This window comes from Alosa sapidissima, chromosome 11, assembly GCF_018492685.1.
Source record: "Alosa sapidissima isolate fAloSap1 chromosome 11, fAloSap1.pri, whole genome shotgun sequence".
In the NCBI taxonomy this organism is placed as follows: Eukaryota; Metazoa; Chordata; class Actinopteri; order Clupeiformes; family Clupeidae; genus Alosa; species Alosa sapidissima.
The window spans coordinates 11,712,193-11,728,621 of NC_055967.1; the positions used below are offsets into that span (position 1 = coordinate 11,712,193).

The 16,429-nt window shown below is 44.9% G+C and overlaps 3 protein-coding genes across 5 annotated transcripts in view; 1 reads left to right on the forward strand and 2 right to left on the reverse strand.

The window, feature by feature from the left end:
- LOC121723425 (transmembrane and coiled-coil domain protein 3-like) overlaps window positions 1-3,270 on the reverse strand; it is a 32,301-nt gene extending 29,031 nt beyond the window's left edge. The window contains exon 1 of the mRNA XM_042109075.1: window positions 3,135-3,270. The gene's annotated coding sequence lies outside the window, so the exon portion shown is untranslated. The remainder of the gene's footprint in view (window positions 1-3,134) is intronic.
- commd9 (COMM domain containing 9) lies at window positions 2,905-4,658 on the forward strand. Its single transcript, XM_042109106.1, has 6 exons — window positions 2,905-3,000; window positions 3,270-3,395; window positions 3,519-3,658; window positions 3,764-3,798; window positions 3,973-4,076; window positions 4,249-4,658. Exons 1-6 carry the CDS (start codon window positions 2,950-2,952, stop codon window positions 4,384-4,386), a joined length of 594 nt encoding a protein of 197 aa, XP_041965040.1. The 5' UTR covers window positions 2,905-2,949; the 3' UTR covers window positions 4,387-4,658.
- LOC121723416 (L-fucose kinase) lies at window positions 4,642-15,827 on the reverse strand. Of its 3 annotated transcripts, none has more exons than XM_042109061.1 (23): window positions 15,224-15,827; window positions 13,356-13,507; window positions 13,186-13,236; window positions 12,962-13,087; window positions 12,657-12,729; window positions 12,450-12,547; window positions 12,247-12,327; window positions 11,903-12,022; window positions 11,558-11,729; window positions 11,341-11,447; window positions 11,030-11,131; window positions 10,733-10,906; window positions 10,336-10,403; window positions 9,805-10,172; window positions 9,121-9,337; window positions 8,628-8,794; window positions 7,997-8,221; window positions 7,524-7,667; window positions 7,276-7,395; window positions 6,827-7,014; window positions 6,354-6,453; window positions 5,365-5,588; window positions 4,642-5,079 (listed from the first exon to the last, which is right to left on the reverse strand). In XM_042109061.1, exons 1-23 carry the CDS (start codon window positions 15,303-15,305, stop codon window positions 4,993-4,995), a joined length of 3,246 nt encoding a protein of 1,081 aa, XP_041964995.1. In that variant the 5' UTR covers window positions 15,306-15,827; the 3' UTR covers window positions 4,642-4,992. The 3 variants fall into 3 exon arrangements, with proteins under 3 accessions (XP_041964995.1, XP_041964994.1, XP_041964996.1); XM_042109060.1 differs by having other exon boundaries at window positions 13,186-13,260; XM_042109062.1 differs by lacking the exon at window positions 15,224-15,827 and having other exon boundaries at window positions 13,186-13,223; window positions 13,356-13,447.
- Window positions 15,828-16,429: the final 602 nt, after the last annotated feature.

Here is a 16,429-nt window from a genome sequence, read left to right on the forward strand (position 1 = left end):
GCTGAATGGAGACTATGCTGTCTCTTCGATTTTACAGTTGGGCTCTTGACTTGTTTGAGGGTAAGACCACTTAAAATGCCATCTAAATTGAAAATGTGAAGCCTTCAGTTGTGCTAAGACAGCAGCCACTCAGAGAATGCAGACACATTATAGCCTAGGCTTCCTACTTTTGGACACAATGAAAAGGAGGAGGTATGCTCATTTCAGAACCGTCACGGAAACCAAAACTCGAATCATTTGGTTTCATTGAAAACAACATTTGTTCTGAGATCTCGTGACAAATGGGGCAGGTAAAAACACCTAGCCATCTTGTCAAGTTCATGAAATATGTTCTAAGAACACTGCAAAAACAAGAGAGTCAAAGCCAATGTTGGAGGTCAGAGCACTTGAGTTTGCATTAAAACCAGAAAGCCAATAGAGGTTCAAAAACACTACTCTAGTCCACTGTCTACTCTAAATAGACAGTATAGGCTCATACTGATTTGGTGACACTAAAAGCCTGTTTGAGACGATTGAGTGGAACTAGTTGAAGGTAGGCTACAATAGATTGTCAACATATAATTAAGGGATAGCTTTAAGAACTCCTGTAAACACCAAGGCATGCTGAGGCATGCCATTTTGCAGCTTATGGGGTGTCTTGTCTTTTCCCTCTTGGGTGCAAAGATCTTTAACCTTAGAGCATATTTTTCTCTCAGAATCCACCACTGACAACAGTTTTGGTAACTCAGTTAACTTAATGGGCCTATCATGCAGCAACAACAATAAAGAATTACAGCTGGTTTAAAATAGCTACTGATCCATTAATGCTTTATGAGCATTGTGTATTGAACATGCAATGGAAATCTGACTATTCTTGGCATTCAAATAAATTATTCAGCAAGTAATTACACACAAACAATCAGTGAGTTCAGCTTTCTTTTAAACTTCCTCCTTAAAAGAAAACTGACACTATAGAATTGTTGTCCACTGCTACCAACTTTGTCTTTAGATACCTGACTGTCTATCTTTTGATCCTGGCAAACAAGTGGAGTAGTAAATACAGGCTTAATAGAGTACGACTTTATAGCCTACTGAAAAGGCAGTCTGAAACTGTAATCTGAAATAGTCGTGAAGAGATATATTCAAAGGTTTGTATTGTAACAGACACCGAAAATACTTCATGTTACTGTCTCTTACTCAATGTATTGAGTAATTGTACCCTCTTTACACCAACAAAATGACACAACGTGATCCCTGTCTTGGTAGAAACGGAAAGAAAACTAACCCTAGGAAGTGCCATTTCACTCTCTTGGCTACAAGTCATTTCAAACAGATGACTGTCACTGCAGTCCCAGAAATAAAACATACATTTTAGCATACAGAAGATGACAGAACTGGTACATACAGTAACAAAATCAGTACTATATGCAGTGCTTATGCGACGGTCGTCAGCCAACTGTCCATTGATGTATGTGTCATGTTGTGCAATAGGCTTGGCTGTTGATTGCCCACTGTAGGAAATTACCCACTTATAACAGGAATTTAATATCTCTTCTGTGTATCTGAAGAAACACAACTGTAAACATAAGTTGCTACAGGACTATGATGTTTTCCAGTGTTTTGATGACCTCTAACAATTTCACAATTAGTTGTTAGATTGGATGACCCCATAACAAAACTTTGAGAAATGATTACTGCAGCCACCCTGACCCAACTGAAGAGTTACAACAGTTATGAAGAACCTCTTTGGCATAGCAAACTCTTGGAGAGAGAGAGAGAGACATGATTGTGTAATCAGATCTCCAGTGAGTTCCTGTGTGTTAGTGCACACACATTTTATGTGATGACTCTCTGCAGATATCAAAGCTATCCTCATGTGCCTTAATTAAACACGGAGATAAAAAGACTGGACTGATCCTTACACTATTTGTCTACTGACTGCAGTAGGCGTAGAAATATCTAAGCAACTCCTACTCACTTAATAGACACACTTGGCCTACGAACAGCTGAACAATCAGTTCTAATTAATTGTAAGAAAATCAACACACTTGAGAGGAGTCAGTCTCTCAGTTTTCCTTTAGACACTGTGAATCTTCAGAGACCAGATTTCTCTCCAGCTGAAGGTCACAATCTCTCAGACTCTCTTCCTTCCTCCCTTTTTAATGCGACTCATCCTGATAGCTTTACGATGGAAAACGAGTGACTAGCCAGCGTTGCATACTAAATGTGTTTCTCAGCGCCACAGGAAGACCCCACTGAATAGAGGGGGCACCCTGCTTCCCCCTCGTCCTTTATTGTCCTTGCTGAGGAGAAGACAGCCACATTATGTGAGCATTTATGTGGGAGCCAGATAAGCTGTGCTATACGAAGCCAACACAAGAGACCCTCTCAATCTACATAATGCTATTCGATACTTTCCATTTTTCCATTCCAAACACACACTGCCACCTGAAAATGCCAGACAGCCCAGATATCACATGTCAAAAGAGAGATATAACAGGAAGTAGAAGTCCCAGGTGGTGTCAGTCAGGCTATGCAACAGTACACAGTCACATTCATAGACATAAAACTCTGATAATCACCATAGCCTCCACTAAAGACAATACACATTTATGTATAAGGTGGAAAATATCTACATATTCTTGTAGCCTAAAATGTAAAACAGTTCGTTTTTTTAACAAACAAAAAATAGCCTTGTAGCCTACATTCTGGTATTCTGGAATGGGCATGTTGCCTTATGCAAGATACCAAATTATCTAACCATGATCAGTGAGCACTTAATGCAGCCAAAGCACATTGAAAAAGAATTGCATCCTGCACATTGGTTGCCAAACTATAAAGATAATAAGTCTTGCGGCACTGCAAACATACTTAGTGTGTTATTTAATGGTTATACTGAATAAACTGTAAGACTTCATTTCCCAGTGTCCCTGCCCTCACTCACCTATCACATGACATGCACAATCCAAGATGGCTACACTGACAGAGGAACACTTCTCTGCTTTGCAACTTTTGTTGAAGGTATTTAGAACGCTGTGACATATCATATGCACAGGCTATTTAAGTATTGGAGGAAATACTGTCCTGATGTATAATCGTTTGGTAGGCTATTCAAGAGGAAGCAGTCGAGACAAATTATCGATGCGAGATTGTACCTGGTTTTCGTCTCAGATTGAGGCTCGAAGAGCGCTCTGACCCCGCAGACATAATCCTTTCTGCAATAGTATTAAGTAGCTCTTTTATTCGCTGTTGTCATGTTGAAGGTCTTTTATTTCTCTGATCGAATCCAGGCTCCGTCTAAAGATGCTGTGCGGCAGATGTGTGCTGACAGTTTCTCGTCCGGAGCTCCTGAATCACGGCGACTGGCAGAAAGTACAGCTGGAACGCTGTCCGTGTCATCAACTGAGGCCAAACAGGTAGGCAGCTATCAGAGAATATAGTCATTTTCACTTAAGATAGCCTAAATATCATGATATAATACGCGATTTGACCGAGGCATTAGCCTACCCTAAATGGCTCTACTCTGATTTCTCTTACAGCTTCTCGCAGCTCTCCACACGCTCGAGCATTACGTCGTGTTTCACAACCTGGCTTCACCCGAACAGATCCTGGCTGTCTTCCCAGACACCTTCCATTCCAGTCTAAAGAACTTAATTACAAAGATTCTGTTGGAACACAGGTAGCTTGCGCGTAGGCCTATTACAACACAGTATAGATACTCTAGGCTGTACTTGATAGCCCAGGTCAATAATGTTGTTTTTTGCACCCTGTATATCATTACCAGCTCAACGTGGACAAATGAAGTTCTTGCCAACCAAAGTAAGCATGAACTCTATGAAAACCTGTAGGCCTATCTATCTATCATGCAATTTTCTTTACTGTCATTTCTGTCATGTTCTCATCCCACAGCTCATGTGAGTGAGGGGAAACAGCTTTTGCCACGGCCTAATGGCACTGTCTGCTTATTAATGTTAATGTGCTTATGGCCTGCAGTTTCACTTCCCAAGCTTGTGGAGATGGACTGGAGGGTGGACATGAAGACTGCCTCAGACTCAGTCAGTCGCATGGCAGTGCCCACTTGTCTGGTAAACATGAAGGTACGAAAGGCCATTCTTCACAACATGCTAAGCCCTGATCTTGGGGTGTTTCTGGTGTACGTTTGAGTGAAGCTTAACAAATTTGATGCACAGGATGCTTAACTCCAGGCTTGATTTTTAGTTTAACTGATACAACTGGATTCCAATATTGTCTATGTTCTGCCTATTGTAGGTCCAGGACCTTTCCTGTGCGGGAGGCGATGACTCTCTCTCCTCGGTTACCATGGAGCTCAGTAAAGAAACACTCGACACCATGTTGGATGGATTAGGTCGCATCCGAGACCAACTGTCTACAGTGGCTGGAAAATAGACATTTTCCGACATCAGGATGGTGCGTTCAACAAGAGGCCTTTTTTTCTGGACAACAATGAACTACTTGTATAGCTCTTACAACGTTCACTCATAAACAATCATGTGTGGGCGTGGGCATGTGCATGTACGCTCACAGATCCCTACCATTTTTACTTAAAAACACAGGAGAGTTTGCAACTGTCTACAATGCAGACATCACATTCCTCATTAGTTTAGACATGTATATGTTTTTGTACCAGATCGTTGTGAATTATTAAAATACAAATATTATTTATTTGTGGAATGTTTCAAGTAGAGAAGCCTGTTTTATGAAAATCCATATTTTGAGCGTGAACACGAACTTTCCAGTGATTACAGAGTGGAAAAAAAACTCATGCATAGCTTCATACAGGGCTGACATTCTCACATCGGTGATGCATTCTCAGTGTTAATAGGATTTTTGAAAAAGAACATCTGATAATGTGTAAATCAAAAGTTCAGTTTGTGGGTTTTCATGTCAGATATAAAAATTCTTCTAGAATTGGAGCTATGATTAAAGGACAGTGACAAAAAAATGTGACATTCAAAAAAGCGAGCTGAATCTTTGTGATCGCTGTGGGTTTCTTCATTGGTCTGATGATCTTGTAGATGGAAGAACACAGATCCCTTCCATGTCCAGTTCTACGGAATGGACACTGAAATCCCCCAGGCCCTGTGTAACACAGATAGACCATGTTTGAAACAGTCTTGCTGATACAACTTGGGAAATGTGATTATCGGTATAGTCTACTAATGAGCTCACTAAAACGTATATACCGTTTTTGGAGAACTCACAATTATTTTCTTCATCTTCATGTTTGTTGACTGACTCAGCCCTCCTTTGGGGCATCAGTGTTTTTCTAGCTTTAGTGTTATGAGTAGGCCACGCTACTTCCTCAAAATTCTAAAATGGCATGAAAACAGCACCTACACTGCATCAAGACCAGCGTTTGCTCACCGGTGTGCTGCTGAGCACCTGCTGCACGGCCTCCTCCTGCCGGGCGTCTCGGGTCAGCAGGTAGAGGAAGCCCCCTCCGCCTGCCCCGGCCAGGCTCTGGCCCAGGGTGAGGGGCCGCAGGGCTGTCATCATGCCCCGCACGGCGGCCGGCTCACAGCCCGGCGCCATCACCTTCTTCTGCTGCCAGTACCGGTCCAGACAGGAGCCAAGCCTGGACAGGGAGCCTGCGGCAGACAGGGATTTCAAATGGGGTTGGACGTTTGAATGATTATGTCCAGTCTGACTGTCCAATCTGTCTACAATGTATTTCATACCCAATGGAATTTTAGTCCATTTTAGTCATACATCTTTAGGGTATGACAATCTCGTCAATGTAATGTGTACAGTGTCATACTAAAGTACGCATGGGAGCATTACTCATGACAGACCTTATAAGACGTCAGAAAAACACACTCCAGCAGTTTATTACAACCCTAAATCTCTTCTCTGTTCCTCTTCAGTATAAATTCAGAAGTTTTTTTCATGATAAAATCCCTGTAAAATGGCTCAAACGTAACCTTACCCCCTTCTTGATTACCTGTACGCATGTTCAATTTTCTGTAAAGATGCTATGTTCCCCCAAACACTGAAGACCCCTTCTCTGCTCTCAGTGGAGCCAAATGGTTTTTGGTCATGGACCTGAAGTTGGGTTACTACTACCAAGTAGAGGTTGCAGGGGAAGATAAGCACAAGACTGCTTTTGCCTGGTATCTAGGCTTCTGGGAGTTAAATCGCATGCCTCAAAGTGTAACGAATGCACCAAGCACTTTTCAGAAGCTGATGGAGAAATGTGTCGGAGACGTGTATCTTAATGAAGTGTTGGTCTTTCTAGATGACCTGATTGTCTTTTCAGAGACACTAGAAGAGCACAGGGGCCAGACTCATGAAGATACTGAACAGGCTCAAAGACTATTATAAAGTGGTTTCCTGACAAATTATCTGAGTCTCACCATCTTTGCATGCAAGGGCACACTCCTCAGCATTGCTGACCAGTTGCTCTGTGTTTGTGACGATGGAGGGCAGCCTGCTGTACCAACTTCTCACCACATCCTGCAGAACAAAAGTTTGCACTCCACCTCAAACAGACGAACCACACAACGTCATTCACAGGGGACGTTTTCTTTATCACTTTATGAAAACCATATATGGGTTGACTAAGATTGACTACAGTGGAAACAGGAACATGGCTTGCTTCAAGTATGTCAGTGAGCTGACACCTGAAGTACTGTATATACAGTAGTAAAGTCTCAAAACTGGCCAGTGAGATTGGGAATGTAAGAGTAATTCAATAATGTTTAACAAATGAAATAATTGTAATTCTATCATCTCAACAAACTGAATATGTTGTCTATTTAATGTTTCATTCACAAACATGAAAATAGGTCTAGTGACTCCAGCCTGAGAAGAAATGCCACAGTCTTACCTGCAGAAGGTTGCGAGCCAGCCGCGTTTTGCCCGTGTACACTAGTATGAGGCGCTGTTGCAGGGCGGACAGGAAGTCCTGGGAGAGGGAGAGCCGCTCCACCTCCACCCTGAGGGGCAGACAGGCTCTCGAGCGAGCCAGCTTCACCCCCCCCACCAGACCACCAACTTGGTCCTGCCAACCTCCGCCTGAGCACGGAAACAAGAAGCCATATTCAGAATATGGGGATAGTGGACTCTCAAGGAAGGTCAAAACAATCATTCAATATTAAGGAAACACAGTCACTTGCAGAATGTATGCCAGAATGTATCCCACACTTTATTATTCTCTAACCAACATTTGTTTTTATCCAATATGGCATCATGCTGTTCCTCTTGTTATTTCTATGGAGATACACAGCAAACATATAGGAATCACTGGTCTGTTGGAATCACTGGTCAGGCCGTTACCTGTGGTTAAAGTCTGCTCCAGATACAGCACTGCGTGGATGAGGGAGTCAGTGTCGTAGGTGCGACCTGTGCTCTTGTACACTGCAGCCAACACTGCCCCAGCCAGAATACTGCTGGTGCCTGCACACACACACAAACACACACACAGAGTCAGGTCTTGTTTCAGTTATCTTCTCTGCTTTTATCTTTAGCCAGCAGGCATTTGCTATTCTCAAACTTCTGTCACCCCCCAACCCTCCCTCTCTTACCAAGACCAGAGCCGTGAGGCAGGAGGGACCAGCTGTGCAGCTCCAGCCCTCCACCCCAGCGCTGCAGCAGCTGCTCGGCCAAGGGCTGCTGGGAAGGGAAGGTGACCAGGCCGCTGCACACACACACAGCCTTCAGGAGGGCACCTGCACAAACAGCACACTGCATCACACATGCACATACACAAACATCATGGACACACTAATGAATCCAGCTTTGAGTTTCCAAAACTGTTTATGCCACTACTGCTATGTCATTGCGTATGTAAGTCTGTATTTGCTGACTGGCTGTCACATGCCTCAGCCTCATCCTGTGTGACAAAAACAGGAAGAGGAGAAAGTTTAGAAATAATTCCAGAGCAATTTCAGAAATTGATGATAAGCAGCAAAGCTGTGCCCCTGTGACCTCATGGATTCATGTTCTACTAATCTTACAAGCTGAACTCAATAGCACATCTCCTGACAGTCTGGCTCACCAGGGGCATGGGGTTGACAGTGGTCCTCCAGGTCTTGCAGCGTCACGCAGACCGTTTCCGTGGCGACGCTGCAGTCCTGCCCGCTGCTGGTGACCAGTAGCAGATGGGGTTCTCTGATGCGGCGCGCTCTGGCACCGATGGGCCGCCTTCCGTCCACCTTCACGGCTACATTCAGCACGGCCCCTCCCCGCTCAAAGGCGATGGGCGGTGTGTCACTCCAGCCACCTGAGAAGAATTACCAAACAGAGTTTGCATCCTATTAATCTACCTCTCTGCATTTCACAGCATAAGAGTGAAGATGCAAATGAACCGTTTTTGTCATCTTAGCAGTTATTAAAGTAAAGTTTAATGAGGCAAGTAAACAATGTGCGCTGGGTTTAACTTCTGTATATGAAACGTGGTAGTGTAGTGGTTAAGGAACTGGGCTAGCGTGCAGTAGCCTGAAAGTTGTCGATTCAATTCCCGGCTTCCACCGTTGTGCCCTTGAGCAAGGCACTTAACCCCAAGTTGCTCCGGGGACAATGTGATCCCTTGTAACATAGCTGACATATGTAAGTCACTTTGGTCAAGAAGTGTCTGCTAAATGTAATGTAATGTAATGAAACAAAACAACCCTGTAGAGCAGACCTACCTGATAGGTCCAGCCTAGCAGGACACTCCACTTCTTGCCACTCGCCAATGGGAGGCATCTCTCCCTGGCCAATAGACACAAATTCCTGAGCCGACATCACCGCCTGTCGCAGCAAGACTTGACCTGCCCCCTCATAGTGCCTTGCTGCACGCACCAACAAATCAGGCCTGTGATGGTGAACGTGAACACACACACACACACACACACACACCTCTTATATTAGTATCTCTCAGATTGTACTATACACTATACACGAATGTGGATGCGTTTCTGTAGACATAACAGCACATCTAAGGCTACTTGACAATGAACAGGAGATAATATACTGGATTTGATAAAGTGAGTACACAACACAGCAAATGTAATATCAATTGTACCCTAACGGACTCCACAGCACATTCAATTTAATCATGTTGAATCCTCAGCCTCTGCTCCCTCTGATCAGATCCATTCGGTGCAGGCCAAACCCCTCCGGCTCCCCTTAATCTCTGACCTGTTTAGCCAGTGACTCCTCTGATTGGCCAGCGCCTGGACGGCTGCGGGCAGATCGCGCCGCTCCAGCAGGCGGAAGGCTGCAGCCCAGGCGGGGTTGGCGGCAGGGCCGCTCCGCAGACCCCCCCTGCCCTCGCCGGCCATGCAGCCCAGCACGTCGGCGATGCAGGCCAGAGTCCGCGCGGCCACGCCGAGGTTCTCGCTGCTGCCTGCCGTCACTGCAGACAGATGGAGGCGAGAGGAGGCGGGTGAGGAAAAAAGATCTTTGCTCAGCAGGGTTCAAATGAAGTTAAGATTTTAAATTGCCTTAATCTTTTTCTCATAACAATATTTAGGAGCCTCAGCAATAACACGACTACTCTCTCATTTCATCAACCATGGTGAAAGCTGAATCCACCAAATTAGCCCCTGCCAAGACTTTTAAATATTCTATGCAGAAACGGAACAGCCAGACATGCCTGACTCCTGATTAATATATAAGGACCTAGCTAAATTATTAAGGCATATTGCAAACCATTACTGCAAATTATAGAGTCCAAGGGAGTCTTAGACACAGGAAGCTTAGTTAACTACTGGGAAGTGAAGTCAGTATTCCAAAAATAAGTATACCTCACAGTAGCTGCAATGAAATGACTGCGGCACTGAGTTGCCCTTAGAGGCCTCCTGAGCCATCCCCATTCCTCACCATTGTCCAGTGCGCTCAGGAGCTGCCCCTGCTGGCAGCCCAGCACGGCAGCTCTGATGCTGGGCAGGAGGCTGTGGTCGCTGTGGCCCGTCAGCGTGTCCACGGCTCTCCTCCTGGCCGCACGGAAGAACAGGTCCTCTCTCCAGCGCAGCTCCCCCTCCTGGTCGGTAAGGGACAGCACCTCCCTCAGGGACAGCCTCCAGGCGCCTCTCCACCACTCCAGAGCTCCAGGGCTCCCCGACATCAACCAGGAGACCCCCTCCAGCCCCACTGCTCCGTCACGTGGCTGGAACACGGGGAAGAGCCGCGCCTCCCAGAGCGAGCACTGGGTACTACCTCCGCTGCTGGTGCCCCATAACTCCTCAGGCCTGGGCCCATGCGGGATGGGGGGGGGTGACAAGAGAACCATGATGAATAATCCACATGCCCTCCACACAGTGGTTAGCTTGAGCCCACAGCATGCAAGCCATTCAGATGCTATTTGAAAAGTACAAGCCCAAATGTTTGAATGTTTGAAGCTCAGGCTCTTACCGTATCCCAGTGCGCTTGTACAAGTCAGTCCAGCTATGATTCAAGAATGTTGATTCCTCACAAGAAGCCTGTAAAGAAAAGGTATAGAGATAAGAAATCAGGGCAAACAAAGGGAAACAACTACAGGGTAATTCCACGCAAAACGGTCACGTCCATAACGCCAACACAATGGCATGGTGTGGTATGATGTGAATGATGATTACTTGAAATTTGAGCATTCACTCGTCTTGGTTGTAGAACTTACATGAAAAACTTTTCACATAATCATTCGCATCACACAAATACCATGGCATTTAGTTGCCGTTACGGACTTGACAGCTTTGCGTGGAATTGCCCTACAGCAGAAAAAAGGCTAAAATAGATATGAAATACATTCTGCCCATATCTGATGTGATACCTGCAGAACATCGCGTGCCCCCAGTACTGTGTAGACGGTCAGTTTGAGCTCTCCCAGCTGCACGCGGTGTCCCTGGATGATGGTGTCAGCACTCGGAAGAAGTTGCTGGATGTGGCTCCCTGATGTTGCCTCCAGGCCAGACAGAAAACTCCCAGACGGCACTTGTACTGGACCCTGGGCGGACACACAAAAAACAGTAAGACATTTGTTGGCAAGAGGCCATCACAAACTGTTGTGTGTGTCATTTATTGTACTGTTGGCATGGAAGGGAAAAAAATCATTAATGTGTTTCCTCACCTGGAGGTGGCAATGCTGAATTACGGCTCCAGATGACACAGTGATGTTTCCCTCCAGCACGCTGTTTATCACTCGGCTCTCCACACTTACACAGTCCCTATTCTGAGAACAGAGTGTGTGTGAGAGAGAGAGAGAGAGAGAGAGAGAGAGAGAGAGAGAGAGAAACACTTTCATCACTGCAAGGCCAACGTAAAGACAGCCAACCGTACGTGAGGTTGTAAACGCTCCCTACAATTTACGGTTATGCCACTCAAGAGGCCAAGGAGAGTGACTGATCCATCTCCAAGGTATTTAAGCTCAAGGACAGCTACCTCAATATGAGACAGAGTCTCCATCTGCCATCCTTTTTTTGTCAGCCGGCTAATATGTTCCTGTCCTGATAGTGTCATATAGTCATAGGTCCCATCTGCGATGTATTCTATAAGAGAAAATATGCCATTTGTCTGAACACTGATAACTTGAAGGCTCACAAAAACATCTGGGAAATGTTAATTATGTGATTAAGCACTATGATAAAGACTACTATACCCATGGAGAGAGGAGTTCCTCTCAGCGTCCTCCAGAGGACTGCCCTGGCTGACCTCACCGCTGCCCCCTGTGGGCCACTGGGAGAAGTGGAGCCTGGCCGTTCCTCACTGATGAACCGAGCCTCGCTCACATCGGAGCACAGGCACATCAGTACGTCCAGAAAGAGAGAAATCTGCAAGGAAATCAGTGAAGGCAGAGGATGTATAAGAAAGAAACAGTCGGCACAGAAGTCCAATATCACTTTGATATAAGTACAATATAAAACAGACATGCAGAAAATAGAAATGGCCCATTGTTACTAGTAAGCACTGAATGAGTCTGATCCCGACGTTAGCAAAGATTTACCTGTAAAGATGGAGCACCTGAGTCCATGCCCAGGTAGGTGCAGCCATCCAAAGGTGAGGTGACATGAGTCTGAAGTAGTTTCTCAGACACACTTCTGCATAGGAACACCGGCCCAGAAACCTGAACAAGGCAACATAAAGCGGCCAGACAGCCTGGGGTATAAAGGGCAGTTGTCCCACTGTAACGCAGAGCACAGAAACTAAAAGAAATGTCCTGATATTAAACAGGCAAGTTTAGTACTGACTGATTGTTGTCTGGCAATGGAGTGAACTGAGGTTGAAGTGACATTCAATCACAAAATAACAATTTTCTTTTTTTCCTAAAATGTTCCCCCCCGGACATACCAGTGGCACCTTCCCATCAGGCTGCATGGCTTGGCGGATTTGCTCCTCGGACCCTCTGTAGATGATGTCGCGCACTCTGCCCTGTGACCAGGAGAACAGCCAAGCAGGGTGCTCAGTGAAAACAGCATCTGGCCCTGACCAGTCTGTGCAAGTTGCCTGAACATAGGCACTACGACGGCACCACATTCCTGGCACACACTCACCTGCCCGTCGCCGAGATAGACCCCGTGATTGGTGGCGTACGATACGTCACCTGGCAGAGCCAGCACTCGAACACCTGAGAAACCCTCCCAGGACATCGCTGAAAAAAGATGAGATGTGTGTGAGATAGTTAGAGAGAGGGGGAGGGAGAACAGGTACGACACTCATAAGACTGTGGGGAAACCATTTCTCCTCAGACTAGTCTTTACCTTGTCTGGAGGGCAGGGTGAGGATCATGTCCGTGCTGCATACCCACACTCCTGGAGGCGAGCCAGGGCAAACCTGCAGAGGCCCAGAGCCCACACACACTAAGCACCAGACTACTCCTGAGACACTCATGGGACAAGTTAGCCCACTTGTCTCAACCACAAAGTTCAGTTGGGGACTAAGGCTAATATGGGTAGCCACTGACTAGACAGTCATAGGTTCAAAGTAAAAACATTTAAGGGAACAGGACAGATATAAGAAAGAAATACGTTTTTAAAGTGATGATCAAGGTATTTAGAAGTCTGACCTGATGAGAAAGACAGTCCAGCAGGATGTCCAGGCAGCAAACTGGACCCTCCACAGCATGCTGAGCGCCCCCTACGGGCAGCCAGCAGAACGCTCTCCCACAGCTATCCCAGGGGAAATCTCTTCCCTGCACAATGGGGCAAGAGAGATTAGCCACCACGATAAATTGAAAACATTATGTTATTACAAGCCAAGTATCTTCCATCTGACATTATCTTTCCCTACCGTGTGAAGAATGAGAATGTGGGCATCATCCAAGACGTCTGCGGTTACCACCTCAAAGAAAGATGACAAACAGGTCTTTCACATCAATACAACAAACTGCTCTAGATCATACTGTGGAAGATGTGTGCTGCTGAATAGGGTGGGCAAAATGGCTGTTACCGGTCACTCACAGTGTGTCCAGCTCTGGCACTGAGGTGCTCAGCAGCCACAAGGAGGGCATTGAGGGTGGCTCCCCCACTGCCCAGGCGTGCCTGAGGGTCGGCAACGGTCAGCAACAGGGCCCCTGACGGAAGTCCTCCACGCTGCTGCCGCAAGTCCAGCTCTAGGATGCAAGAACATGTTTAAGCCATGTTCATGCTTTATCAACGGTTCCTCTGACAAAACCCCATCTGACCAAAACGTTCATTAACTTATCTCTCCTCCAGTCAGAATTACATATGAAATATGCCTTGTGTATAACAAAACTGCATACAAGCCATACAATTTCTTTCTAGTTTGAGACATATTTTTACTAGGGGTGTAGCGGTACACAAAAACCATGATTCAGTATGTATCTCGGTGTTGAAGTCACGGTTTGGTTAATACGTATAACAGGAATAGTATTTTGAAAAGGTGATTAACTAAACTGATATATGGCCTGCCATTCACAGTTTTTCTCAATCGCTTTAATGCTTGTGTCAACTCTGACATCACATTCTAAACAAAAGCACTCTGTGTCTGTGCCATTTCTTTCTATTTTTTCTCGTATCAGAAAAAAGTGTAAAAGACTACTAGGTAAATGTATTAAATAAAAATGAATTGCATTCATCCATCCCAATATGTAACTGTCATTGACATGTAAGACCTACAGTAAGCACCTAGACAAAGCAAATTTCATTGAACTACAAATTGTAATTTTTCATTGAAATAGACCTATAAAACACCTGGACTTGTCAGCTGTTGTACTGTTTTCTTCACCAAATAGGCAATACAGTACTTTATCTAAATGTCCTTAGATCCATACTTGCAAACATCAACACAGAACTGACATGGTATCTTATGGATAATGAATGACTGATTGAAGAATTGTGCAAGGAGATTCACACAGGTGTATCAGAGATTCAGACTTATGCAAGGAATCTCTAACCCCTGTGAATAGATGTTTTCCTTCTGTTTAGCACAGGGAAACCAATAGAGTTTGGGGTCTTTGAGTGACATCTGTGTTAACTGTTTTGCAAAAGGGTGTGAGAAATATGTGAACCCAATGAAAACGTGTGAGCACGTTTGCAAGAGATGACTTCTGCTGTGCAAAGAAGGTGTTAATGAAGACCAAGTGGATCCCAGTTTCTTTAAGCAAATAGGTCCTGTGCCTAAACGGTTTGGTACACACGTGTATCTTTTACACCCTTACGCTATCTAGCAGTCAGTGATAATGAATGATTTGGCTCTCTTGGGAAACATGGAGCCTGGGCTCCAAGAGGGTCACCCCTACCGCTGATTTTTTTGTCAAGCTCATTCTAGCTTAGGTAAACAAGGAGGATCTTAGGCGAAGTGCAGACAGACAGATCTCTCAGGATCAGGATAATCAAAGACAGAACAGGAAGTGTCTCAGAAGGTTGTGCGGTCACTTAGTCAATGATATATTGACTTGGATAATGTGATGAGAACCTGTCCAAGCTTAAATTACACTTTGAAATGTTCATTAGCCTAATGCATTATTGACTTAAAGCAGTGGTCATTTTCTATGTATTTGTCACCAGTGTTTTTCTGAAAAGCTATCATTAGAGGTGGTGCGGACGAGTGACACTCGCCAAACCAGAAATGTCAACATCATCGAGCAAGCACATGACTACGGCAATCGTTACAGAGAAAACCATCGCCTCACTGTATCACAGAGAACATTGGCTTAGGCTACTGTAACAGAAAAGTTACAATGTAGCCTACTGGAACGGTCCGTCGGAAATGCATTGATGACAATGTAGGCTAAGTTCTATGAACTGAAATTATGAGAAGTTTGTGTAAAGCAGGCCAATAAAGGAAAGTAGCGTTTACTACTCACCCCTCTGAAATGCATAGACACTGTCTTTGTGCTGACAGGTCAAAACAACAACCGTCCAACTTTTGGTCCCGTTGTTTGCCATAGCCTAGCCTAGCCGCTCATGCCTAAATCAAATGCTCAGATGACAATTGAGAAAACGACGCTTGGGAGTCCCTTGATTCAGAAGTCAGAGCGCCCTGCAGTGTCAATCTGGACGATTAGTTTGTGAACCCGGAAGAGTTTTTTTTTAGGACAATAAAGGTCTCTCTTCGCATTCCCCCCCAACCCCAACCAACTTGTTTAATTAACGGCGTTCAAAACACCACGGGCAAAAACTAATGTTTTTAGGCTATGTGGTTATTGGGTAGGCCTAGGTTATCTTTGCATATCTTGAATTATGCTCCATACCAACATACCCGATTCGTACCAAAACATTGTCACCACTGCTCTACATAGCCTAGCCTACTACTACAGTCTAAAAAACAATTGGAACAGCATTATATGCTGCTAACAAATAAACACGAAAAGCATTAATACGGGCTAGCCTATGCTTAGGCCTAGCCTACTATTAAGTTAGAAATGATTCTACAGCCTCCAATCTGATTTACACCCGCCGCCATGTGCACGTGACGTCATGTAATGGGGCAACCTTTCCCTGCTCTCACTTTGCATGTCAGTGTAAAGCGTTGTTTATTTTTTAATATATATTATGAAATCAACTGTTAACAAGCGTTAAGTCCTCTTTTTGTGCATAAGTAGCCTAGGCAGTTTTAGCCTAGGCTACAACAGCCCATGCTTTATTACGATTATAATGGCCCCTGTCATCATGTGCCCACCTTATCAATCACAGCAGCATAGTGTCACATTTGACCCTTAATTTGTTTATCAGTCACAGCATAGGGTCACATTTGACCCGATGACAATTCTAGCTTTGGCTCACTCAGTCTGAATAAACGAATGACGAAAAGTACACATCAAATTAATTTCTCAAATGTCTCTGTCACTTTTATAAACATTATGAAATGGTATGTGGTCCGTGTCATTATTAATGATATCCAACATTGGTATCCAATATAACAGTTCATATACCGTTCGAATGAGATCAATGATCAAGGTTTAGAGGGCTACTGACACAAAATAGGGATAGGCCTACACTGCCCTCGCGTGGACTCTCAATGAACTTACACTTGTACTCGATTCCAGCCTGTAGGCTATATCCTCAGCATG

What these genes read in the sequence shown, in the direction of transcription:
- commd9 (XM_042109106.1), top strand. Translation starts at nt 2,950, where the DNA reads ATGGCTACACTGACAGAGGAACACTTCTCTGCTTTGCAACTTTTGTTG. An exon ending in AAGATTCTGTTGGAACACAG is followed by an intron (nt 3,659 to 3,763) that starts GTAGCTTGCGCG and finishes TATCATTACCAG; the next exon opens with CTCAACGTGGACAAATGAAG. An exon ending in TGAAGTTCTTGCCAACCAAA is followed by an intron (nt 3,799 to 3,972) that starts GTAAGCATGAAC and finishes TATGGCCTGCAG; the next exon opens with TTTCACTTCCCAAGCTTGTG.
- LOC121723416 (XM_042109060.1), bottom strand. Translation starts at nt 15,305, where the DNA reads ATGGCAAACAACGGGACCAAAAGTTGGACGGTTGTTGTTTTGACCTGT. An exon ending in TACAAGCGCACTGGGATACG is followed by an intron (nt 10,173 to 10,335) that starts GTAAGAGCCTGA and finishes GCATGGGCCCAG; the next exon opens with GCCTGAGGAGTTATGGGGCA. An exon ending in GCCTCACGGCTCTGGTCTTG is followed by an intron (nt 7,396 to 7,523) that starts GTAAGAGAGGGA and finishes GTGTGTGTGCAG; the next exon opens with GCACCAGCAGTATTCTGGCT.